The 27302-nt window shown below is 39.5% G+C and overlaps 1 protein-coding gene across 1 annotated transcript in view; it reads left to right on the top strand.

Moving 5' to 3' along the window:
- SPATA16 (spermatogenesis associated 16) overlaps positions 1–27302 on the top strand; it is a 234774-nt gene that overhangs the window by 127934 nt on the left and 79538 nt on the right. Inside the window, exon 4 of the mRNA XM_006764120.2 lies at positions 16644–16728. Coding sequence (XP_006764183.2) covers positions 16644–16728 — 85 coding nt within the window. The remainder of the gene's footprint in view (positions 1–16643; positions 16729–27302) is intronic.

Genomic DNA, 27302 nt, shown 5'->3' with positions numbered 1-27302 from the left:
GACCTTCTTTGTGGGTTTTTTTTTTTTTCTAATGACATTCTTTATTTTTTTCTAATCTTTCCCTTTCCTTCGATTCCACAAGAAGTTGGATAAACTTTAGGATCCTGATCAAGATTAGAAACATATGTGCTGGATTTTTACATATACCAAAGGGGCGGGCGCCCTCTGCTGGTGAAGAAATGTTCCAAGGATGGGAGCTTAAGTCTTGGTCACGTGGAAGTGACCCAGGGATGTGGTGCAGCAGGAGACTGCAAGGACACTGGCAGGAACATCCTCTGGAAGAACGCTCCAGAAAGAAACCTTCAAGAATGAACACTAAAAAAGCTTCTCCGGTTTATCAGGCCCTTCAGAGTCAGGGCAGCACATTATTTAATTCGATGTTGCTCTGTGATACCAGTCAGGTTTCACCTAAGGCAGTGGTTCTCAACCTTCCTAATGCCGCGACCCTTTAATACAGTTCCTCATGTTGTGATGACCCCCAATTTCGTTGTTACAAATTGAACATAATTAAAGCACAGTGATTAATCACAAAAACAATATGTAATTATATATGTGTTTTCCAATGGTCTTAGGCCACCCCTGTGAAAGGGTCGTTCAACCCCCAAAGGGGTCACGACCCACAGGTTGAGAACCGCTGACCTAAGGGTTATACTGTTGGGTCAGGTCAAATGCATTATTGTTTTCTCGTTATTTGTAATTTCCTTGAGAATTAGTTCATTCATCTGGAAACAGAAAGAATTCTGTTTTAGGTTTTTCTTTCTCACAGGTTCAATAGGATCTGATAGCCGGAAACTGCCCCTGGTGTCTGATGGGCCTGGAATATGACCATATTTAAGGACTCAAAGGTCTTATCACATGTTTTCTTTATTTGATTGTCCTTAGGCATAGTTCCACTATCTCAATTTCCTGCTTGCCTACTTTCACTGCCTAGTGCAGGCTCACCCATTGTAGCTCAACTCCTACAAGGACCTCCCATCTCCAGTCTTCTCGCCCTCATATAGGAATAACCAAGGTTCTCTCTTTAAACCACAGAACTGTCCATGTTGCTCTGTACTTAAAATCCAAGCTACTCATGATTCCTTCCTGCCTCCCTCACCTCTCTAAACTCAGCAGCATAGTCCTGTTGGGGTTTCCCTTTCTTCTTCCTCTTTCTAACCTCTGTACAGTGATTTATTATAAACTCAACATTGTACTGTTGGAATCTAGCATCAGGCTTCTAAGGTCTCCCATATATTCTGTGTGCAGGCTGTGCCCTATGCCTAGAATGCTCTTCTCAGTCTTATTCAACAAAATTCGTGCAAGGGGCTCAGCCCTCGCAGCCCTAGCTTCTTCTGGAAGATGATTCGGCTGTCCAATCTAATTAGCATATTATGCTTTTATTATTATAGATTGCTTGGCTAAATCCTGCTCATCACTTTAGGCTGACCCAGGTTCGCATCTCCTCTAGGTCCCCCTCCCTGAACACACCGACCGGCTCAGCTGTTAGTGCATATATTAATTATTTTACTTTACTCATTGTGATATAAATATTTTTGTGCATGTTTGCCTCCCCATTAGATCTAATGATAAGAAATGGCTTAGCCGAAACCGGTTTGGCTCAGTGGATAGAGCATCGGCCTGCGGACTGAGAGGTCCCAGGTTCGATTCCGGTCAAGGGCATGTACCTGGGTTGCGGGCACATCCCCAGTGGGAGATGTGCAGGAGGCAGCTGGTCGATGTCTCTGTCTCATCGATGTTTCTAACTCTCTATCTCTCTCCCTTCCTCTCTGTGAAAAATCAATAAAATATATTAAAAAAAAAAAAAAGAAATGGCTTATTCACCTTAGAATCTCCATCTTTGTAAAATAAATGAAGCCCATAGCTACGAGTCTAAAAAGCATGTACTCAGACCCCTTTCTATATGTATGGAGGTTTCCCAGACCTTCTTCTCCATCCTGAAGAACAAGTTGGGTCCAGATATCAAGGGAAGTGCTTAGAAACCCCTGCCTAAAGAGCCAAGAGGAGACACCCCTCGCACATTGCCAGTACTGCCTGAGGCTGTCACTGTCCCTAGAGGTCCCTGACAGGTCCTCCTCAACATGGCATCCAGACCAGCTGAGATCTTCAAACTAAAAGTTCCCATGTTACTCTCCCTGCCAAAAATCCATCATTGCTCCCCAGCTTCCACAGGACCAAGTCCAAACTCACCTGCCTGGGATCCAAGGCCTCCCGCAATCTGTCGCCAACAAAAGTTTCATAGTTCTCTTCTTTGACACAAGCACTCTGCCTCTCCTCAAATTCCGTATTGATACTTTCTACCTTCAATGCCTTTTCATGTGCTGTGTCTCAGGTCAAAAGAAATAAAATCCTTTTTCTTCATCATCACTTAGAAATAATACTAGCCACTCTTCAGGTCTCCCTGAATCAGTCCTTTAGAACCAAAAGTAATCATTTCCCTCTTTAAAATTCTATAGCACATATGCTCTGTACTTCTAGTTAACATTATGTACTTAACATTTGCATAGTTCTTTATGGCTATAAAACTGCCTTGTGTTTTGATTACTCCTTTCAAATATAGCTGTCATATCAATACTCAAAACTTGGCAGCTCATAGAGGTCAGCATCGTGTCCTCATACTTTTTCATCATACCATGGCTCCAAACCTTACTTATTGTAATAAACATAAACACTTGTAAAATTTGATAACCTCATTTTTGGACTCCAAACAGAAACAAAATAATAATCAAAAATAAAATCAAAGCTTTATACTGGTATATAATCTGAGATGAGTCTTATTTATCTAGGCCTCTTCAAACAGAAATATATTTCTATAGAAATAATAATACATTTTTACATGGCCAAGGAAAGAAAAGTTGACTGTGTCAACTTTTAATAAGCCAGAACGAGGAAGGCATGACTGCTGGTGAAACAGCGTGGGATGGGGATAGGGGAAAAGGACCAGGCATCAATAGGCAATAATAATAAACTTCCGTGCTATTTAATCAACCACAGGAATATAGTTTTTAGATAGAGCACCTGTGGTCAAAGTTTGGCAAGAAATTAGATCAGGGAAATCCAACAAAAGATAATGAAGTCTTCAAAAAGATGCACAGAAAAACAATACCAATATGTAAGAAGTACAGCATCATGGTTAAGAGGCCAAAATTTGGGAATAAGCATATTTGATTGAATCCTGACCTTGCCACTGGCTTTTTTGAAAATTAGTCTTCTCAATTTGAAGAAACTCAGTTCTCTTATTTCATAGCTTAGTTTTAAAAATTAAATGAGATATAAAAGCCCTTACTAAATACATGGTAATCACTCAGTAAATATTAGTTGCTGTTACAAATAGCAGTATGTTGTTTATTGTTGTCAATTGAGAATATAGGGACAGGTGATATTTCAAATTTCAGACTAGTAATGAAGGTAGGCAGTGAACTTCAAGAAAAATTCTTATTGATTCATGGACAATCTTGCAGGAGCAAGCATGGCTATCATCCCAGGAATAGTCAAAATCTGAAAATACAATCAAGGCAAGAGCACATTAACTAGACTTGGCTGGCAAAAGGTAGAGACTTGTCTCAGGGAAAACTTTCAGCTCTTAGCATTGGCAGTTAGGCAAAGAGACAAACTTGTTGCAAAAGTCCAGAGGCTGAACCAGAACTTCTTCAATGCTCATCAACTACTGAAATGATGGACCCAGAACATTGTAGAGGCTCAGCCTCCTAATGAACATCAAATGACTAGGGGTAGTGGAGATGGGGGAGAGGATGACAAGGGCAAAGTACAAACAAAAGCAGATATAAATTATTGAGCACTGTATTAGTCTTGGTTTCCCAGAGAAACAGAACTATAGTGTGTGTGTGTGTGCATGCGTGTGTGTGTGTGTGTGTGTGTGTGTGTGTGTGTGTGTGTGTGGAGCTGGCTCATGCAACTATAGGAGCTGAGCAGTCCTAAACTCTGTAGTTAGCAAACTGGAGACTCTAGTTCAGAGATCTAGTTCCAGTCTAAGTCCAAAATCCAAGAACCTGGAGAACTGATGGAATAAGTTCTATTCAAGTCTGAGTCCAAAGACAAGAGAAGACTTGATGTCCCAATTCAAAGACAATCAGAAAGCAAATTCTCCCTTACTCAGCTTTTTTTTGCTCTCTTCAGCCCTTTAACAGATTAGGTAAGTCACACCCACATTGGGGGGGACAATCTTCTTTACTCAGCCTATAAATTCAAATGTTAAAAACACCCATACAGATACACCCAGATTAATATTTAATCAAATATCCTGGCAAACGGTAACCCAGTGAAATTGGCACTGAAAATGAACCATCACAAGCACCTACTATTTGCAAGGTTTTCTATGAGGCACTCAGTGGTAGGTTTCTGAGGCTTAACAGTCAAGACCAGTGCCGCCCAGTAGGACTCCAGTGTTGATGGGGATATTCTGTGTCATTTATTATAGTAGCCACTAGCCACTACTGAGCACCTGAAATGGCTTCATGTACCTGAGAAACTGATTTTTTAATTTTAATTTATTTAAACATAAATAGCCACATATGGCTAGTGATTACCATCTTGGATGACACAGGTCTAGGGAGAAAGGTAATAAAGCAATAAACCAACAAGTAATTACAAAATGTGAGGCTTATGCAGGAAAAGGATCAAGTTGTGTGAGAGGGATCATTGGGCAGAACTTATTTAAATGGAGTGGTCAGAGGAGGCCCCACCGAAGAGGCCATCAATATCTAGGCTAAAGCCTAAAGGCCCAAATCTTGAGAGGGAGCAGCCAGATGAAAAATTGAGGGAATAAATTCCAGGCAGGAGGAACCACCTACACAGATGCCCCAAGGTAGGAAAATTGTATTTGCTTTAGCAACTGAGTGAACCACACTCAACTGGTGAGTGATGGAAAACCTGTGGATGAGGAAAACAAAGGCAGCCTATTTTCAAAATAGTGGGCCACAGTGAGAGCTTGGATTTCACTTGAGGTAATTTACATTTAAATCTTTTAAAAGATCATGGTGGCTGATTGCTGTGTGTAAAATATGGGAGCCTTCGAAAAGCTGCTCTGTGTGTGTGTGTGTGTGTGTGTGTGTGTGTGTGTGTGTGTTTGCTTGAATGGATTTGTGTTTAGCTCTTTTGGTCAGAATATAATCTCTTTAATAATAGTATGTATCCATATTCAAAAATAATATACACTTTGTATTAATATTAATTCATCTAAAATTAACTATATGACATATGCGTATCATTGAGCTTTTTTAAGTACAGAAAGGTAGAAATAATCTCCTAAATATGTTGGTAATAAGGAAGGATTCTATAGTTACAACTACCCAATAGACATACTCTTAATAAGTACCTATATCAGGTACATAAATCAAATAGATGAATGCAAAGACATATGATTATTCTTAGACTCTTGAAAGAGGTCAACTCCCCATTGTAGAAAAAAGATCAGACGAAACTTAAGTTGAAAATACAACCATGAAACTGTCTGTCTAGAAAAGAGGAACCCTGGAGAAAGACTAAATGAAAGAAAAAATAAGGTTAATTAATTAACCTAGGGGAAAAATAATAATTTATTGTGGGGTATGTAGGACTCCTCTTCAGAGGGTAAGGTCTTGGTGGGTGGTATTAACAATGGAGAGAGAACTGAAGCCCGCAGACTAGCACTGCAGAAGATGCTATTTATGGCTGTGAAACCCTGGATTCGGGAGGAAAGCAGAGCAATGTCCTCTGTGGAGATCTTTAAAACAGAATAGATTCTCATCAGTCTCATCTGAAAGGTTTAAGCGTGATCCTGCCTAAAGGCAAGGTGATGAACGGAATGACTTTTCAAGGTCCCAGCCAGCAGCCAGATAAGACCACACAGCGAATTGTGTGCTGTAGCTTTCTTTTGTTTACCCATATCTTATTGTTTTACACCACCATGTGGCCATGCTGAGTAGAATGTTATAAATTTAGAACCTGAACATAGACTTTGAGAAATGTCAATAATATATTCTCATACCCCTAGAATTTCAGTCTTTAGAAAGATCCAATATGTGAAATCATCTGGAATGAATATCTTTATATATTGTGATTCTTTTATGGTATTACTTTGGAATGCAGAACTAGTACTTATCTTATTAATGACTAGAAGGCCAGTGCATGAATTTGTGCACGGGTGGGGTCCTTTGGGGTGGCCTGCGGGGATCGGGCCCCAGCTCACATCCCCAGCCTCTCAGCCCCTCAGCCCTACCTGGCACCCCGCTGGTCACCATCTCTGGGATGATTGGTCGAGGCTGGTCCCCCTACCCGGCTCCCTCAGCACCTGGGAGCTGGGTGGCAACCCGGCCACCACTGGTCACTGACTGCAGGGCAATCAGGGGGGCGATTGGGCCCCTGCTTGCACCTGCCTTGGCCTGGTGCCCTTCTCACCTGCTCTACCATCCTATCACGGTCCTGTTCCATCAGGGCCCATCAGGGCCTACAGCGCCTCCCCTGCCACCTGCTGCCAGTGCTGCGTCACCAATGCCTGCCATGTTCCGCACCACCCCCTGGTGGTCAGCCCACATCATAGCGAGCTGTCAAACTCCGGATGCCCCAGTTGAACTCCCAGTGGAACAACCACCCAAGGGGACAATTTGCGTATTAGGCTTTTATTATATAGGATAACATGTCAAATTCTTTTACTGTGTATTTGCCATTCTATAGGAATGGGATCTGATTCACAATAAGCTCAGTTCGTGACATAAAAATATTTTATTTTAGATGCATATCTATTTAAAAGCCAGATTCTGACCCTTTTTTATTTAATAGATGTATTAAGTAAATTAAATGTGACTTCAGAAACAATTTTGGAAAAAGAGTTCAAATATAATATCAAAAGAATAGATTTGCTTGCAGAGGAATAATAATTCTGAAGACATCATGTTAAAGTAATTATAGAAACAACATATTAGGCCAATGTGCTTCTTGGTACCTTTCCTTTTTAATTTATATGATAAATACATCAGCATCCATTAGCATTTACTATGCTCTCATATGACTTACCATGGCATTGGATTGGATTGTCTACTGCACAAATTAAATTGACAAAGCCCACCCTGTCACTCCATTCCCATGCCAGCTCCACTACAAAAGCATCTGTCAAATATGGACAGGGGTGGCCCTAGGGCCAGACTGCTTGTTAGGATTCTAATGAGCTATGTAACTCTGTAGGCTTTGGGTTCTTTGTAACAAGAATTTATTTTTTCAGTTTAAATAAATAAATAAGATAATGTTTGGTCAGTAAAGTGAACAAATGTTTACTGTGTAGCTACCACTGTTCTGAGCCCAAAGATTCCTGCCTTCAAAGAGTTTACATTCCAGTAAAGAGCTGATAGTAAATATTCTAGGCTTGGAGGGCCAAAGGGTCTCTCGTAACTATTCAACGCTGCCATTAGTGCACAAGAAGTGGTCATAGACAGTGCACAAGCAATGCACAAATGAATGAGCATTGCTATGTCCCATTAAAACTTTATTTACAAGCAGGTGGCACACCAGATTTGTCCTACAGGCCATAGCTTGCTGACCCGTGCTGTAGAGGAAGACAGCAATAAATGCTACCAAAACTAATCATGGTGATCAGTACGGTGGGAAAAGTAAAAAGCAAGAACATGGATAGTGTTGCAGTGTGTCAGGGTAGTTCTCTGTGAGAAAATAGCACCCAATACAGACCAGAAGGAGGTAATCAAGAGAGCTAAGGGGTGCTGGGGAAAGAACATTCTAGGACAGGAATTGACAAGTGCAAAATCCCAGAGACAATAGCATCCCTGTTCGGCTTGTGGAACAGTAAGGGGGATCTTGCTGTTTGTCTGGAGAGAGTAAGAAATGAGATCAGAGGAGCAACATGTGACTAAATGAAATAGAACTCAGGTACCATTATTTTAAATTGTTTACACGGTTACAGATGTCGTCCATTTTCCCTTCTTTTGCCCCACTTTGCCCAGCCCCCGCTCCCCCAAGCCTTCACCACATTATGTCTGAGTCCATGGGCTATGCATATATGCATACACATTCTCTTATAGTCCCCCTCATGCCCCTCCCCTCTGAAATCTGTCAGTCTTCTCCATGTGTCCATGCCTCTGGACGGATTTGGTTCATTTGTTCATTAGATTCCACATATAAGTGAGATCATGTGATATTTGTCTTTCTCTGACTGCCTAGTTTCACTTAGCATGATACTCTCCAGGTCCATCCATGCTGTCACAGAGGATAAGAGTTCCTTCTTTTTTTACAGCCACATAGTATTCCATGGTGTAAATGTAACACAGCTTTTTTTATCTACTCATCTATTGATGAGCACTTGGTCTGTTTCCAGATCTTGGCTATTGGAAATCATGCTGCACTGAACATAGGAGTGCATATATTCCTTCTAATTAGTGTTTGGGGTTTCTTCAGGCAAATTCCCAAAGCGGCATTGCTGGGTCATAAGCTAGTCCCATTTTTTATTTTTTGAGGCAACTCCACACGGTTTTTCACAGTGACTGCTCCAGTCTGCATTCCCAACAATGCACAAGGTTTCTTTTTCTCCACATCTTCACCAGTGCTTGTTGTTTGTTGATTTATTGATAGTAGACATTCTGACAGGTGTGAGGTGATACCTACTGTAGTTTTTATTTGCATCTCTCTGATGGTTAGTGACCTTGAGCATTTTTTCATATGTCTGTTGGCCATCTGTACACAGAAGTGTCTGTTCAGGTCTTTTGCCCATTTTTTAATTGGTTTGTTTGTCTTTCTGGTGTTGAGTTAAATAAGTTCTTCATATGTTTTCAATAATAATCCCTCATCACATGTATCATTGACGAATATATTCTCCCACACAGCGAGTTCCCATTTCATTTTGTTGATGGTTTCTTTTACTGTGCAGAAGCTTTTTTGATGTAGTCCCATTTGTTATATTTTTTTCTTTTCTTTCTTTTGCTTTAGGAAATGTATTGGTAAAAATATTGCTACGTGAGATGTCTGAAATTTTACTGCCTATGTTTTCTTCCACGATTTTTATGGTTTTGCGACTTACATTTAAGTCTTTTATCCATTTTGAGTTTGTTCTGTGTCTGGTGTAAATTGGTGTTTTATTTTATTTTATTTATTTATTATTTTGCATGTGCCTGTCCAATTTTCCCAACACCACTTATTGAAGAGACTCTTTTTACTCCATTGAATGCTCTTACCGCCTTTGCCAAATAGTAATTAACCATAAAGGCTTGGGTTGGCTTCTGGGTTCTCTGTTCTGCTCCCTTGATCTATATGCCTGTTCCTGTGCTAGTAGCAGGCTGTTTTTATTACAATGGCTTTGTAGTATATCAAATGCCATTCTAAAGACTGGTGGAGTCTATGGGGGAGATAAGTAGTCTTTGCAGTTTTAAGCATAGCAGTGACCTGTGCCAGCGCACCAGTTTTAATGAGATTGTTCCATCTGCTGCATTGAAAATAGACAGATGGGGAAGCAGGGGATCCAGTTTGAAGGTTAGGTTGTTGCAATAATCCGGGTGAGATATGATGGACCAGATGGTAATGCTGGAGATGGTGAGAAGTGGCAGGATTCTGATATAGGTTAAAGATAACATGACCAGAATTTTATCTTCGATTGGATAGAACATGTGATGACTCCAGGATATTTTGCCTGAGAAGTTGGATAGATGGGTAGATGACTAGGGACTGGGGAGGGGACATAAGGAGGATCAGCATTCCCGGTATGGAAATGTTAAGTTTTAAATACCTATTAGGGCCCTGGCCAATTTTCTCAGTGGATAGAGCATCAGCCTTTGAGCTGAAGGGTTCTGGGTTCAATTCTGGTCAAAGGCAAATGCCGGGGTGACAGGCTCAATCCCCAGTAGGGGGTGTGCAGGAGGCATCCAATTAATGATTCTCTCTCATCATTGATGTTTTTATCTCTCTCTCCTTTCCTCTCTGAAATCAATAAAAATCTTTTAAAATAATAACAAAGTGAATGCTAAAAAAAATAAATACCTATTAGGTATCTTTCAAAGGTTCAGAAATAGCCCAATTAAGCTCAATGAATCACTGAAGTAGCAATAATTAGCAAAATTTATTGTGCACATGTCATAAAGATAGTTTATAAACCAGAGCTCTCAAACCAAAACATGGAATGAGGCTCAAGGGTCTATTGCTATAAAGCAGCCAATACAGTGAGAAAGCAGTGACTGTTTATTCTTTACAGTGATTGGTTATAATATTAGAATTTTTCAAATGATAGCAAATTGGTCAGTGGTTACCTCATACCAACCTTGAAAAACAGTTGAAGTTTTGCTTATGATTTCCAAAGGCATCAGCAAGAAACCACCCACCGTCAAGTTAGTCTTGCAAAATAAGTTTATAAGCTTTATCTGCCCAGGGGATTTTCAAGGCTAGTCTCTGTTTTTTGATTTTCACATATCTAAGTAAACATGTCAAGAAAGCAGCTTTTATAAGATTCTAAAGAGCCAAGAAGAGGTTTAAACACAGAGCATAAATGTAAGAGTTGTCAACCTGTGAATGATACTTAAAACCGTGAAACTGGTGGCATCAGAAAGAAAGCAAAGGGGTGTGAGCATTGTGTCCTGCATGCCCCAAAGTCAGGAATCCTGGGAGATGAGATACCAGCACAGGAGACGAAAAAGAGCAACCAGTGAGATAGGAGGGAAACCAGAAAGAGCAGAGTAATAGCAGTCACGGGAGGGAGAGGTCGGGGGAGACTGGAGGCAGGAACAAGGATTGGCCTCACTTGCACCTGGGAGTGCATGTAAAATGAAGACTGAGAATCGAACCATTGCATTGAGCAGCATGGAGACCCTTAACAGCATTCACAAGAGCAGTTCCAGTAAGGAGGCAAGAATGAAAACCTCGCTGGAGTGAGTTCAGGAGAGAGAAATTAGAGATAATTAGACATTGCTCACAGCTTTCTCGAGGAGGTGTTTTTGTGTCTGTTTGTTTGTTTGTAGAGAAGGAAATGATTAAGATGGTAACTGGGAGGGAAGTGGATCAAGAGAGGTCTTGGGATGTTTTAAAGAGGTGAAAAGGACAGCATTTTATGTGCTGGGGGGAAATCCAAGGGAAATTTGAAAGAAAGAATAGGGGGAGAGAGAGAGAAAGAGAGAGAGAGAGAGAGAGAGAGAGAGAGAGAGCGAGGGAGAGAGAGAAAGTTGCTGGAGCAGTTTCCATGAGTAGGCATGATAGGATGAGGTCTGGTGCAGCAGTGTGGGTGGGTTGGGTTCACATTCTGCTATGCAAAGAGCTTAGCATGGTGCTTAGCATTTATTAAAGGCTCAAAACTGACAGATATTAAAACATCAACTGTCAATTTAAAAGGTTTGGCTAATATGATCATGCAGTTCCAGTGCAGCTACAGAATTCAGTAGATTAATGAAAGTAAGTTGAATAGAATAATGACAATGAAATTAAGACACTTAGAAGCAACACTGAATTACATTGATGAGCATCCAGGATATCAGCCTAGAGTAAACAGAAATACCTGAAGGAAAGTAGGGAGAATGATAGGGTGCTGTTTACATCCACTCATAAGTCAGCCAGAACTCAGATCCCATAGGTACTTGACTCCTTGCAGATGCTCTGAGTTGATTATAAATTCAGCATGATTGAAAAACAAAAAAAAAGGCTCTTCCCTCATAAATATTGCATAGTATAATGTTATTTTTGTGCTCTTTTTATGTTCTTCCACTGCTTTTTATACTGATTCATAAAGACTAAGCTGTAGGGCAGAGTTATGATAAGGAACCTGACAAAGGAAGGTGGTGGTGAAGGTATAACTCCCATTTCCACTGGGAAGAAAAATGGGGTTGGAGCAACTACAAGCTAAATTATGTTCCTCATATGAGCATAGCTCTGTGTCAGGTATTGAAATAAATGCATGATACTTAAGAAAATTATTTCCACATGCATGTAGCTTTATGAAACCATATTTTGTTTCTAGTACCTTTTATTTTTTATTAAATTTACTAGAGGCACAGTGCACAAAAATTTGTGCACTCGGGGGGGTCCCTCAGCCCGGCCTGTGCACTCTCGCAATCTGGGACCCCTCGGGGGATGACCACCTGCTGGCTTAGGCCTGCTCCCTGGGGAATTGGACCTAAGCTGGCAGTCAGACATCCCTCTGGTAGCCCAGGAGCCCTCGGGGGATGTCCACTTGCCAGCGGGGACCAGGCCTAAGCTGCAGTTAGACATTCTTAGCGCTGCTGAGGAGGCAGGAGAGGCTGCTGCCATCACTGCTGTTCTGGCAGCCATCAGCCTGGCTTGTGGCTGAGCAGAGCTCCCCAGGTGAGAGTGCACTGACCACCAGGGGCAGCTCCTGCATTGAGCGTCTGCCACCTGCTGGCTTAGGCCTGGGGGATTGGGCCTAAGGTGGCAATCAGACATCCCTCTGGCAGCTCCGCAGCCCTTGGGAGATGTCCACTTGCCAGCGGGGAGCAGGCCTAAGCTGCAGTCGGACATCCTTAGCGCTACTGAGCAGGCAGAAGAGTGACCACCACCAGCCAAGACCCCCAGCAGGGACCCTCACCCCATGAGGGTGTGGCCAGTCTGGGTGAGGGGCTGATGACTTTTTGCAGGCTGGCCACAGACTCTTCAGGATGGGGGTCCCCACTGGGGTACCTGGCCAGCATGGGGGTGGGGCTAATGGCTGTTTGCAGGCTGGCCACAGCCCCCAGCCACCCAAGCTCCCAGTGGAGGCTGGCTGGAAGCAGGTATCTGGGATTTATCTGTCTTCTATAATAGAAACTTTGTTGCCATGAGTGGATCCCACAGCCAGCTCAGGGCCTGCGGGAAGCTTGGCTTCCTCCATCACCTGGGCAACCAAGCCTCCTGCTTGCTCCAGCTCTGTGGCTGCTGGCCGCCATCTTGGTTGTGTTAATTTGCATATAGTCACTCTGGTGAGCGTGGCTTGGGTGTAGCGGAGGTACGGTTAATCAGCATCTTTGTCTTTTATTAGTGTAGATTGGGGTGACATTGGCTAATAAGATTATATAAGTTTCGAGTGTACATTTCTATGAATCATGATCTCCATGCTGCATTGTGTGCCTATCACCCAAAGTCAAATCATTTTCTGTCACCATACATTTGATCCCCTTTACCTTTTACTTCTTCCTACCCACCTTTCCCTCTGGTAACCACCATTCTGTTCTCTGTGTTGAAGAGTTTTTGTTTACCTTTTTGTTCATTTGTTGCTTTCAGTTTTATACTCCACATATAAGTGAAATCATATGGTTTTTAACTTTTTCTGTCTGACTTATATGGCTTAGTATATTCTCAAGGACCATAGCAAATGGCAGTATTTAATCTTTTCTTACAGCTGAGTAGTATTCCATTGTATATATGTACCACATCTTCTTTATCCAAAACTATCGAAGAACACTAAGGTGGCTTCCATGTCTTGGCCACCACGAATAATGCTGCAATGAGCATAGGGGTGCATATGTCTTTGTGAATAAATGTTTTCAAATTTTTCAGGTAGATACCCAGAAGAGGGGTTGCTGGGTCATATGGTAGCTCCAGTCTTAATTTTTGAGGAACCTCCATACCTATGTTTTTAATTGATTTTTAGAGAAAGAGGAAGGGAGAAGGATAGAGAGATAGAAATATCGATGAGAGAGAAACATCATTGATTGGCTCCCTCCTGCACACTACCCACGGGGGATCGAGCCCCCAACCTGGGCATGTGCCCTGACCAGGAATAGAACCAGTGACCTCTCAGTTCCTGGGTCGATGTTCAACTGCTGAGCCACACCAGCAAGGCCCTCTATACCTTTTTACTATTAAAATAATTGTGCTTCACTGAGGGCAGGTAACAAATTTCAATGATTCTTAATTCCTCACTTGTTTCTTTTTTATGTGATTTTATTTTTCAATTAGAGTTTACATTCAATATCATTTTGTACTGATTTCACGTGTAGAGCATAGTGATTAGATAATCATATACTTTACAAAGTGTTGCCCCGATATTCTAGGATCCACCTGGCACCATACATAGTTATCACAATATTACTGACTGTATTTCTTATGCTATACTTTACATCTCCGTGACTATTTTTAACTACCAACCTGTACTTCTCAGTCTCTTTAGCTTTGTTTACCGAGTCTCAATATAAATTTGAAGATTCATTCCTTGGAAAAAGACTTGAGCCCCCTGGTGTAATAAAATCATACTTAAGAAATGAGCGATTTGACAACTCATCATTACAGAAAAAAGCAACTTTGGGAAAATAAAAATACTAAAAATTCTAAATTTACACTAGTAAACTCAAAACCAAAGCACCAGAAGCTTCAAAAATGCAGACAATCTCCAGAAACCCACTGTGTTGATCTATCTCCTTTTCTCTCACAATTGTTCCAATATAAGGGTGACAATCCTTCACATAATAGAAACTATCAATCTAGCCTTTACCTAACTCAAGTCACTAGGTCTATGACCCAGAATATCCTTTACATTTTCTTGAATGTTTCAAAATTATAAAGTTTCTTTCCTGATCTCTGCACAGTCCTTTTAGCACAATGTGTACATAGTCCCAAAAGAGAAAACACTAGACTGAAATATTTCAGGAGGCCTGTGGCCAGAAGGTGGAGACGTTGGTTTCTGATGATTGACTGGTAGTTATACCAATGCTTGCCACCTGTTGCTCAACCAAGAAATTTGTTTACCTTAGAGTTAGACAAACTATGCCAAATCTGGCCCTGCATATGTTCTTGGAAATAAAGTCTTAGTGGAACACAGCCCCAGTCATTTGCTTATGCATTGTTTATAGCTGCTTCCGCAAGACAAAGTTGAGTAGTTAGGAGACGTGTGGCCCACAAATATTTACTATCTGATTCTTTACAGGAAAAGTTTGTCACCCCCAACGCCCCCACGCCTGTTTCACTAAAGGCTGGTGTCCTGTTAAACTATGAGAGTTGAGCCATTTTTAATAATCAAGGGAAGGAAGATTCAGAATGCAGTCAGTCATCACCTAAGCTTCTACCTATACAACATGTGCTATCCTTGAGAGTGAGGTTTTCCATTGGTTGATTTTTTTAATTGACATTTTCATTAAGATTTTTCATTTATTTCCTCAATTCAGAATTTATTAAATGTATTTGTATTGGGTGACAGGTACCTCTCTATCCAATAGGCTGCCTATTTAGGTAGTCGTGGCAAGAAAACGTTTCTGGGTGTTTCTCCCACAGTGCAAATGTTTGAAATTCACCTTTACCACTTTCTTGTCTGTGATTTTTATGGCTTGTTGGCTACCCCATACATTTTCATACAACATCAAAACCTCCTAGCTCCCTTTATCTTATTAAACTAGAGCTCTGGGAATATGAAAGGATTCTTAAAAGATTAGTTATTCTTAAATTATTATCATTTATTTTAAAATGTCAGCGGACAGCTTCTTTTCAATAACACATGTGTGAAAAGAAAAACATTGAGCTGAATAATCCACCAAATGGTGGTATTTTTTTCCATTGTTAATTTTTAAAGTCCCAATTTTTCTCTGTTCTGAGCAAGAGAGATCAACCAAAGGATTTATATGCAAGCATATAGGCCTAACCCATGGACACAGACAACAGGGGGGTGAGGGCATGAGTAGGGGGGACGGGGGGTAATGGGGGGATAAGGACACATAAGTAATAACTTAATCAATAAAGAAATTTAAAAAGAGAATATAAACATTTTAATGCTTTTAACATAGTACCATAGTAAGCTTATAGCTGCTGTGTCTTACACAACCCACATTTAGGGAAGCAAAATTTCTAATTCAATTTACAGTGATGTCAAGAAATAACACGTATCTGCAGGCAAAGATAAGAAAAACATTCCGGGGTACACAGTGATAGCTCTACTTAAATAAATAAACTTTTGGTTCTAGTGATTAGGTACACAGGATTATTATATGTTTAATTGGCTAACGTGACAATTTGGAATTACTTCTAGTCACATTTAATTGGATTTGGAGTCTCTGGAGAAAAGAAATAGAGAAGCCTAACAGAGAAACAGTCATAAAAGTAAACTGTTTTTCCAAAGGGTGCTAAGCAATGAATTAATATCCATTGCACAATACTTTTTAATATCCCCTCAGCTTAATAAGACTAATGCAGTGGTTGTATACACTAGATACTAAAACCAATTCAATTAAACACAAGTTTGCGGGGAGGAGAGTGTTTGCAGAATTGGAAATTTTTTATTTTCAATTTTAAGGAGGGTAATTTAATCAGAGGTGAATGATCTTTAACTCAGGTAAAGCAGGAGATGTGCTTAAAAACCAATGAATAATAGTTAGCTATAATGCTATGCTAGGTTTAAAGGCATTTTAGACACCATAAAATGTGTTACTCTATAAATGCTTTGGAGCTTAGTAAGAGGCAACCTAAACAAAGCATTCTCTCATCATCTGTAAATACTATTCTTATACTGTATAAACAAAAAAATATATATAAAAGATAAATGGCTAGTTGCTTCTCTTATGTAGCTATCAAAAAAAAAAGATTTTCTTTTAACTTGGAAAACTGCCTTATGCTTTGTTTAATATTAGTCCCATCAAATCTATATATTACAAAATCTTTTTCCTCAGTATTCACATATACTACCTGGTGTGGTTTTCCTTTTGTCTTATGAATTTGTTTTTTTGTTGTTGTTTTTTATCTTTTCTTGTTCTTAGGAGTGCCATGATTGCTGACTACATGTTCTGGCTTTTTGGAGGAAGTGAACAGTGTATAAGCAAGCTCATCAAACTGTATTGGCAGGTAAAAATGGATGTCCCAACTAGGAAAAAGGGGCCCATCTCATTTTTAGAACTGAAATGAAGGGTTGGTGCTTACAATACTGCTGAAAAAGGTAGCTGTGAGCACATCCATTAGAGAGACACTACTCAGTAGTAATTAAGTATATTAAGTATGTAACTAAGTATATTTTCTGAGGCTAGTTTTAAAGTCAAAATTCAAGGTTGTTTACCCTTGGCCCATACTTCAGTTTACAACCCAATATACATTTTAGACAGCCCCAGAATTGTTTTCCCAGGCATGCTGCTATTATGACATGATCCTTTAAATATGAACTTTGTATTTTCATACATTTTTTTGTCTATGACCTGTAAAATCAGATGCTACAAAGTAATACCAATTACATAATAATGAAGGGAAATACAAAGATCAGTTATATTTATTGGGTAACATTTAGGATTTGCAACAATAACCAAACAAACTGCAGATCTTCTTTCTTGTTATTCAAAATGGCAGTAAAAAGTCATATGAAAGGTCAGTTAGATGTCAAGAAGAGAATAATAATTTCTTAGAATTATAGGAGAATTAAGAATGTACTAAGTTAATCTCCTTCACAACATACAAGTCTACTTTTGTCCTATTCTCCCCTCCCCCCACAAATTGTCAATGACTTTCTCCTGAAAAATGTACAAAATGAAGATCTCACTTATCCTCAAGAAACAACATCTAACTTGCTAACTAGATAAACTGCTTTCTTCACTCAAAGTGGATTTTCTATCCCCTTAAAACTTAGATCAAGTGGTTCCTAGTGGGGCCACAATGATCAAATGGAAACACATTTCCAAATAATTCTTTTTCAAATATTTGAAAATCAACTACAAAAGCCACCTTCCTCCTCCATAGCTTCTGCTCTCCAGACTACATTAAGCTGGGTTTTTTTCTTTGTGTTTCAAGATAGTTTAATTTAATTGAATATGAACCTTTGGAACCAACTAGAATAAGAACTGCTAAAACACTAATATGAAAGAAATAATTGTTGCCATCTTCTAATGCTTCATAATTTTTCCCACATTCTCACTATTGTGTCTTGGCCCCTAGTTTTCTGTATTTCTATCGGGAAAGTATTAGGTTTACCATGTAAAATTCTCAGTAATTTATATTTTTTCATCTAAATATTTGGATGATTATAATTGAGACCTGTAGATGTGTGTGTGTTTTTTAAGTTAACCTTTAGGTAGGTAAATTTTAATCTCAAAAAATTATTAATTTGCTGCTAAGTTTTAGAATTTTCTAAGGAAATCTAGAATATGCAAAATAGTAGTAGTTGCTTATAGACATGTTAGTAAATAGTTGTAAAGAATTGCTAGATTTGAAACACAAGAAAATAATATGGGCTATAGATATAGCAAAGGAAGAGGAGAGTTTATTAAAGGATTTCAGGGGCTTCTAGAGAGAGATGGGACAGGAATTAAATCTTGAGGATGAGATAATAGCTAGCAGGCCTGGCATATATTAGGTCCCAAATGAAGGTTTGTTTTAGTTTATTCATTCATTAAATAAACATATGTTGAGTGTCTATTGTGTTGTCCGCATTGAACTAAGGAGGAAAAATGTCCAATGTTGATTCAACTTAAAACAGGTCAAGAGCTTGAAATTGGTTAATCATTTTATTTCCTTTATCTTTCAAAGAGCACCAATATCACTATTTACCTCAAACTAAGAAAATAATCTCCACTTAGCAATGCATGTGTGTTTGCTATATTAAAAAAGAATAAAACAAACACTATTATTTTGCCATTCTGTTTTAAGGAAAGATAAGAAAAACGTATTTCTCTTGGTATTCTTCTTTTCTCCTTTACTTTGAAGCAAACGTAGTATATTGAAAACGAGCCCTTGTCTGGAAGTCACATGTGATTCAGTCCAAGTTCAAGCACCAGTCACCTAACCTGAGGCTAGGTAGTCTCCAGAGGGGCTTCAGCTGTGAAATAAGAGATATTTAGCATAAAGTGCCTGAGGAGGTCTATTCTTAAAGCCCATGTGAGCACTAAAATCTCACACTTTTGGGCACATCCAAACATGACATCACAAATTTTAAGAAAAAAAGTAACATAATTAGACATTTCACCCTAGAGGTAAATTCCATAACCTAAACCCCTCTAACTAGCCCCAGCCTCACCACACCACGCCATTGTCCCATCTGTTAGATTCTTCCTTGTGCTAGCTAGCCTCTACTTGATCTTAATTCAAATATAAATATAAGCCTGTTCTGTTCTAAATCACAAGGGGGTTTGGGACATTGCCCAAGAGTGCCCAGTCCATGCCAACTTTAAAGGTAGGGATGCCCCACTACCCGAACACCATTGCAACTACACTGTTGAATTTAAGAATGCCCCAAACATCACAGACTAGGAATTGTATTTGCATGTACATTCGTAGACATTCATTAAGGCTTAATATAGACAGGGGTGTTTTCACTACCTTTGTAAGTGGAGAAGATACTATACAGTTTCTATTCAACAACATAAAACCCTCCCATTCTGGTCAGTTATTTTTTTTAGAGGTTTTAAGCAGGAAATGGAAAATTTCAGAATGTAAAAAGTTGAGAACCCGTCTATACCCTCTCTCATAGACCTTTGACTTACAAAGAAGTTTATATGCAAAAGAACAGCCCTTTGCTTTGGTAAGCTCAAGAACTCCTTTAAATTGTATTAAGAATATTTTCATATCATCCACTCAGCAAGAAAAGAAGGGCATAAATCTCTACACTATATGACAGCTCACACTGGGATATATCACTTTGAATAAAAGTGTTTGCGCATGTTATTCTATAATAGTGTCACCTCGTCAGAGCTAGAGAGTGTTGGAAATAACTTGTCAGGAGACTGTACTTGCATACATGCCTCTGCAGCTGATTCCCTTCTTCTGTTATCAGCCACCCTTTTCTCAAAGGCTGGACACCTCATCACAATTCTGAACTAATTCACAAAATGGAAAGCCCTACTCAGGCTAAGAATTAGCTATTTTAAAGCAGTGTCCCTTGTGTACTCATATGTTGCTCCTAAAAATAATAATATTATTCCAAGAAGAACTTTATAGTAAACTCTAATCCACCTCCCAAGCCCTTTGCCCCTTAGATCCAGGCCTAGATTTAATAGCATCAGGAAACAAACAAGGCTCCCTGCTCTTCCACTCCTGTCTCCCTTCCCTGCTTCCAGCCTTCACTCTCAGCCATGCTCTTGGGTTATCTTCTGTGTGGCTTTAAATCCTGCCATGTGAGTAGCAGAGCCAACTCTGGTCTGCACCACTCAGCAAAGTGGAATGAGAAAAGGCGATAGCAGCTAATCTTGTTGCAGAACTCCATGCAATGAGTGCAGAGGAGCCCCATCCTTGTCAGGGTGCATGCGTGGGGCAACCAATCTATGTATCTCACATTGATGCCCCCACGCCTCTGTCTTTTCCTCCTTCCCTCCCTCCCTCTCCTCCTCTCTCTACCCAGGCAACCTGCCTGATAAGCTCATTGCCCACCTTAATTGTTCTGTTAAATTTTTTCTTTTCTTTTTTCTTTTTTGAATCACAAACCCCTCTGAGAATCTGATTCAATTTGCAGGCATCCACCTAGAAACAATACTCATAAACACATACACAGAGAAAAATATGTTTACCCTTTATCTCACTGCATTGAAAATTTATCTCCTGCACACAGAACACCAAAGCAGCACTTACAGATTATTCTGGCTTCCTCACTCTTGTGAGAGGGTTGTGTAAGTTTTCTGGAATAAAAAATTGAAATGTATTTGACATCTCATCACTGTCAGCATTTCATTTTAATGGCAATAGAGCTAAAACCCTGATTCACAAAGTTTTGAATAGCAAATGGAGTCAGAACTCCTATAGTTCACAATATCTCATATGGGTAGGCAGGCATCAGAAAACACAAAATTCGGCCTGGCTGATATTCTAAATGGTTAGAGCACCAGCCCTTGCACCAAAGGGTGGCAGGTTTGATTCCTGGTCAAGGGCACATATCTGGGTTGCAGGTTTGATCCCCAGCCCCTGTCAGGGTGCTTGCATGAGGCAACCAATCTATGCGTTATCTCAATGCCCCCCCCCCTTCTCTCTTTTCTTCTCTCCCTCCCTCCCCTCCTCTTTCTCTAAAAAGTAATGGGGAAAATGCCCTTGGGTGAGGATAAATAAGTAAATAAATAAATAACACCAAAATTCATATTACATCATTCCTTTGTCCTCAAGTCAATGAGATTTATTTTTGTTAAGTCTTTATCATCAGTGCTGTCTATATCAGCAATGTGTTTCAATGTTAATGCCATCTAAACAAAAAGGGACCTTTATAAGACATAAGCCATTTGCTAGGCTTCTATAGATTTTTGTAGCTAGAAAGTCTCTAGACTTTGTCAGCCTCACCCCTAGTATTGGTAAGTTCATATTGTTATTTGACTCTGGCCACCTCATTTGAAGAGGCAGCTTGACCAAAAACAAGCTCATAGTATTTTTCAGCAGCATCTCTAATTGTTAATTCAGTATGTCAATCAAAAGATTTGTCTACTTTATCGAACTAAGATATCAGCCATGAAAAAAAATAAAAACTCGTCCTGGAATGAACTCACTATGAATTTGTTCTAAAATGGGTTATCTTTTCCCTTAAACATTTTAAAAGAATTAACCAGCTGGCCAGTGGTCAAGCATCAACCTATGAACAAGGAGATCACGGTTCAATTCCCAGTCAGGGCATCTGCACAGGCTCGATCCCCAGTGGGGGACATGCAAGAGTCAGCTGATCAATGACTATCTCTCATCATCGATGTTTCTAGCTCTCTTTTCCCTCTCCCTTCCTCTTTAAAATCAATAAAAGTATATTTTCCAAAATAAAAAGAAAGAATTAACCAAATTATTTCTAAATTTCCTCTCTGGATTGCCAACAAACTTCTTTAAGAGGCAAGAACCAAGTGGCGTGTGTTCTTGTATCTTGACAAAGATCTACTGAAGTGGCACTGATTTGAGTTCTTGGCTCTGAGGAAGCTGAAGACTTTCACAGCAGTAAGAGACCCCTTTGGGGATTGTTGGAAGGGTTGCTGACACCAACACAGACCCATGTAGAAAGCCTGACATGTGGAGCCTCTTTCCAAAGGCCGAGGCAGTGCCAACTTCACAGGTTGTCCATCTGTGCAGAGAATACCAAGACTTCCCATCCAATCAAGCTGTACTTGGCATTGAAATGTTCACCATCTTCAAGATATCAATGGCATATATGGTTTCCAAAAAGGGCTCACCAACAAGGAATACTTCTTTGATGTAATTATTCTCAAAAGACAAAATCAGGTGTTGGCTGCACCAAGAAACAAGATTTTCCCCAGCCGCATCCTTGAAGAAGATGGTGCCATCTCTGGGCCCCTAAAGCCCTTACTTGCCTTTCAGGGGTTCACAACCATGAGTTAAGACTCTTGCACGACTCATTCTCTTTGCAGCAGCCCTTCTTCTCTTTGGTATTGGGCCTAGCAAGAGACATTTAGTGCTTTCAGCACTTAAAGCAAAAAATAGCACCCAGAATGTTAGTGCCATGTGATGGAACTGCACTGTAGTCATTCAAACTTGCAACCTTTCCAATCCTGTGTCTCCAGATGCTTCTTAAATTAGTAGATACCTTTTTTTCTTTGCTCTCAAATTGCATTTGTTATCATACTCATTCAGCAAATATTTATTGAGCACTTATTAGTGACGATATGTTAGGCACTGTGCTGTGTGTTGGGAATGCATCAGTGAACAAAATAGGCATCACTGATATATGTCTTAAAGGAACATATATGTTTTCTGACACAGAATATTTATGAAAAAAACAACTGGTACTTAAATTAGATACCACTTCTTAATCTCTTTTTCTGTACATGTTTTTCTCCACTTTTTTTCATCAAACTGAACTGCAAAAATAGCTCAATACATATTTGTCAAATGAATAAATCAACTACAATAAATATTGGTTTGACATAAAGCTCAAACCAATAATGTTTAGAATATTTTGGAATAGTTGTTTTATTTGTAATTTTCAAATTCAGTGCTTATATGTATTCCAAAAATATTTCTGTGTGTGTGCGTGTGTGTAAGTTTACAATTGTGAACAGTTTTTGTGCTTTAGTTGAGTGTGGGATTCATCAGACTATTTGGAGAAGGGTATAGAATTCCAAGAGTTTTTGTCTCATCGGTTTCCGTGATCACTAGTGTCTCCATGAAAATCCAAAGGTCTTAGCTATTAGCTTCTTTCAAATGTGGCAATCAAGGGAGCAGCAAGCTAATGGATTTCTCTGCACTGACCAGAGAAGGGTGTAGTATAACTTAACACTGAACGTAAGTTGATTCCTTATACTGATAATTAATTCTAACTTTTTTGCTTCAGTTCTTTTTTCTTCTTCTTGATATTGCAAAATCATCCCAATATTAGTCATTTACATGCTGAAAATTAATGATACCTCAACCTCAGAATAAAAATAAAATCGTCAGCATGAAATGACAGGCAAAGTGAGGTCAAGGAAACAGAAAAAAATTTTATTAGCTTTAATAAAACACCTACATGTTCTGGAGAAGAAAAATGTGTTCTCTCTAAAGATTTTCTTCCACATGAAAAATTTTTCCACCGAAAGGAACAAAATAGAAATACCATAAGAGCCATTTCTCTTAACAGTGTATATTTAAAGTCTATTTATTTATTTATTTCTCCTTGTCAGGCATAGAGTTTATAAAATATTTGGACATAGAGTGTCTGAAAGCAAGCAGGCATTATACACAGTGTGGCAAAATTAGGTTAACAATTGTGAGCACAGGAAATAGAGTTTATTTTTGTAGTATTATTTATTAATTATTGTATTATTTTTCATACAAACAACTGTAAATCTACTTTTGCCTCACCTGTAGTATTTACATTAGATATGATTTGAGAAATACCAAAACACTCACCTAAAAACCTTTCCCTATCAATTGCCATGTATCATGTTTACATTCCCACCATTTGGCATTGAGTCCCTATGGTTTCATGCAAAAGAATTTTATCTGGGAATTTTTTTTTAATATATTTTATTGATTTTTTTACAGAGAAGAAGGGAGAGAGATAGAGAGCTAGAAACATCGATGAGAGAGAAACATCCATCAGCTGCCTCCTGCACATCTCCTACTGGGGATGTGCCCGCAACCCAGGTACATGCCCTTGACCGGAATCGAACCTGGGACCTTTCAGTCCGCAGGCCGACGCTCTATCCACTGAGCCAAAGGTTTTGGCTATCTGGGAATTTTTAACTCATTCATTGGTGAAGCCTGAACAGAATTATGGGAATTAGTTCTTTTAAGACTTCTTAGTCTCTTTGGAAACATGAAAACAGAATCCTGAAGGAATAAGATCAAAGAGGTAAACTCTGATGACAGAAGGTGACAGAAGTCATGCAAGCTCTAATGAGGAACAGTGACAGAATGTTTTGGGATATAGGAAATGTATGTTGAGAAGAAGGATCTTATGGAAGCAATGGATACCTGTGCTTAATTCTGTGAAAGAAATGAAGCAAAATAAATATGAGCAGTAGAAAGAGGTCAGGCCTAAGATTCACAAGATGTAACTTCTAATTCCTATGCTAGAATTCTATTTTGAATAAGTCACTTCATTTCTGTATCAGTCAGCTACTGCTACAGTAATGCTGTGTAACAAATCTCTCTAAAATTCAGTGACTTCTAATAATAAACAGGTTGGTTGCCTTGGAATTGATTTCTCTAGGCTGGTGTTGCCTGGGCTTGACTAGGCTTAGTTCTAAGCTACTAAGAGGCCTCTAGTCCTCCTTTGACCAGTGTCTACCTGATGTCTCTTCTTCTTATGGCAAAACGCAGGAGTCTGAGAAAGCAAAACTATATAAGCACATTCCAACCTCTGCTCACACTATGCTTTCTAACAACCCATTGGCCAAAGCAAGCCATGTGGCCAAGCCCAATGGCAAGGGGTAAGATTCATCTACTCACTACAAAGCTATGACCAAGATGTGGGAATCACATTCCTATACGGAGGGGGAATTGAATCCAGAAACTCAATCTACAACTGCTCTAGACTTCAGTTTCTGCTTCGATATGATGAGGAACTTAGCCTCAGACTGTGGTTCTCAAATATAGCTAGTGACCAACTGTATCATAGTCACTTGGGAAAATATTTAAAATAGTAGAGTCCCAGAGTTGGGTGAGATCCTGAGAACTGTATATGTCTACTTCTCCCCAACTAGGAGACTCTGATGCACAGCCCTGGGCTAGAGGGTCTCTAAGGCCATTAAAAATTCTTTTAAAGTTAATGGTCAATTTAGCATTCCCTAAGTGGAAAGGTAGTCAGATGTCCTGCACAGGTGATGCTGCCTACCTGACAATACACGGGGGATAATGCATAAGCCCCAGATTCTCCCCTCAGCCTTCCCAGGCAACCTGTGCTTCCTATTTTTAAATGTTGACAACTGTTCTCCCCTCCTCACCTGGCTATTAAGTCAGGTTTGCCTGCACATCTCCCATCCCCTAAGCAAACTCCTTGGCTGCTTCAAGAGACTTTCTTGCATTCAGTGTTACATCTAGGCCACAATGAGCATTGCAAGATTTTTTAGTCACTTGCCTACAAAGAGATTTCTTCATTAAGCCAGGAAATATTAAAATTCTCATTCTATAAATTCTCATATTTTTCAGTTAGAAGGCAGACTAAAGAGGAAGTGTCCACATTTAAATAAGAGGTAAAAGAGCTGCTTTTCCTGGGCCTTGGAAAAAGATAAATGTAGAAATGAATTTCTCATCTAATTATTCATTCCTGTTTATATGTTCTTTAATGGTATGTTTCCATGGTTACTAGTGTTGTTAAATGCTGCTTATGTTTCATTTTGCTTTGATGCTGTTTGAGGTGGTATGCCAGTAGGGGAGGTTCACTTTTAAGTGAAAGATGTAGGCAGGTATTTGATCCAAGGGTGAGTGTTCCCTGTGAATGAGATAGTGACCATGACATTATTTCCTGTTTGTGTAGTTTTGTGTAGTTTTTCTGTTGATGTTCTGTGAGTGTCCCTGGCATTAGGAAGGCAGAAAGAAAGGGAGGAAAGGAAAGATGGAGAAAGAAGGAGAGAGGGAGGGAAGGAGGGAGGGAGGGAGGAAGGGTGGGAGGGAGGGATAGAGGAAAGCACCTGAACCCTACTCATATTAAATTCATGTATACATTTTATACTATTATATATATATTTGGTGATGTTGATTTTCCCAGACTGTCAAGTAAGTGAGGTTGCTTTTGACCTGACCCACCCCTCCCTTCTCCTCACACTGTCCCTACTCCTCAACCACACATGGACATGCCAGGGGCCAAAGCCTTCTTTCAAAAATGAGCCCAACATTTAATTACTTCACCTCCATGTGAATTTTAGTCACAGTGCCACCTTTGCAGAGGTTGTCTGCCTTTGAAGCCCCAATTATCACAAAAATAGAGGGCTTTGTCTCCTGCTAAAGCAGTCAGGTATCCAGATAATGTTTGAATTTGGAGACAGTGCCTCTGGATGTGCCCTGCAGGGAGCAGCATATTTCCCTTGTACATTAGCCCTTAATTTGCAAATTGATCATTCAAGCTCCATCGAAAATGGTGACATCGTATCAAGCAAAAAAATTAATCCTCAACCTCTCCTGAGAAATATTTACTTGTTGCTTAAATGGTGCTGGTTTGGTTTTGCAGTCATTATCAGTAGGTGATAGAGGAACCCCACACCATTTAAACAGCCAACTTTTCCTCCCCAGCCGCTCCTAAAAAGCTTTTTGGGTTTCTGATGATTGTTAAGGGAGGATAAAAGTAACCTCTAAATTTCTTTTCATTTTCTCTCATTTGAGAATGATATGGATTTCAGAGATGTAAGGCAATTTAGGCCATTTTTTACTTGAACAAATTCAGGTACAGTTATTTGATTCCCAAGAGTCCTGAGGCTATTCGGCTAGGTTGCCAGGAGGTTATTTTGTTTAGGTAGAGGATTTGCTCTTCAGTTTAAATTTGTGAACATGTTGATTCCTTCTTTGTTTTGTTTTCATATGAAAATCAAGAAGTGTTATGATTCAAATCAACTTTAGAAGTTTCTCTGGTTAACTTTTATATTTTCCATAGATTTTTACGGGTTATTGATTTACAAGCTTGCAGAGAAATTGAAGTCACTTATTTGAACAATTGGAGATATGGAATAACTATTCCATGAAATTAAGAATTTTTTTAAAGCTGTGTTTACCCAGGTATAAGATAGTCTGTAAAGCTCAAAGCTTTTAATGTTTTTATTTATATTTAGCCATCTTTCTGATGGTATTGTACACCAATTAAAAATAAATTCTCCTCAAGATAAATATCACATGATCTCACTCATTTGTGGAATATAATGAACAACATAAACTGATGAACAAAAATAGAACCAGAGTCACAGAAGCATCGAACAAACTGTTCAACCTATGAGGGAAGACTGGGGGGCGATGGGAGGGGGGGTGTTAGAGGGTAAGAGATCAACCAAAGGACTTGTATTCATGCATATGAGTATAACCAATGGACACAGATGGTGGCGGGGGAGGGGGTGCGG

The sequence above is a fragment of the Myotis davidii genome, unplaced genomic scaffold (genome assembly GCF_000327345.1).
Source record: "Myotis davidii unplaced genomic scaffold, ASM32734v1 scaffold115, whole genome shotgun sequence".
In the NCBI taxonomy this organism is placed as follows: domain Eukaryota; kingdom Metazoa; phylum Chordata; class Mammalia; order Chiroptera; family Vespertilionidae; genus Myotis; species Myotis davidii.
This window is presented reverse-complemented; position numbering and strand designations above follow the sequence as displayed.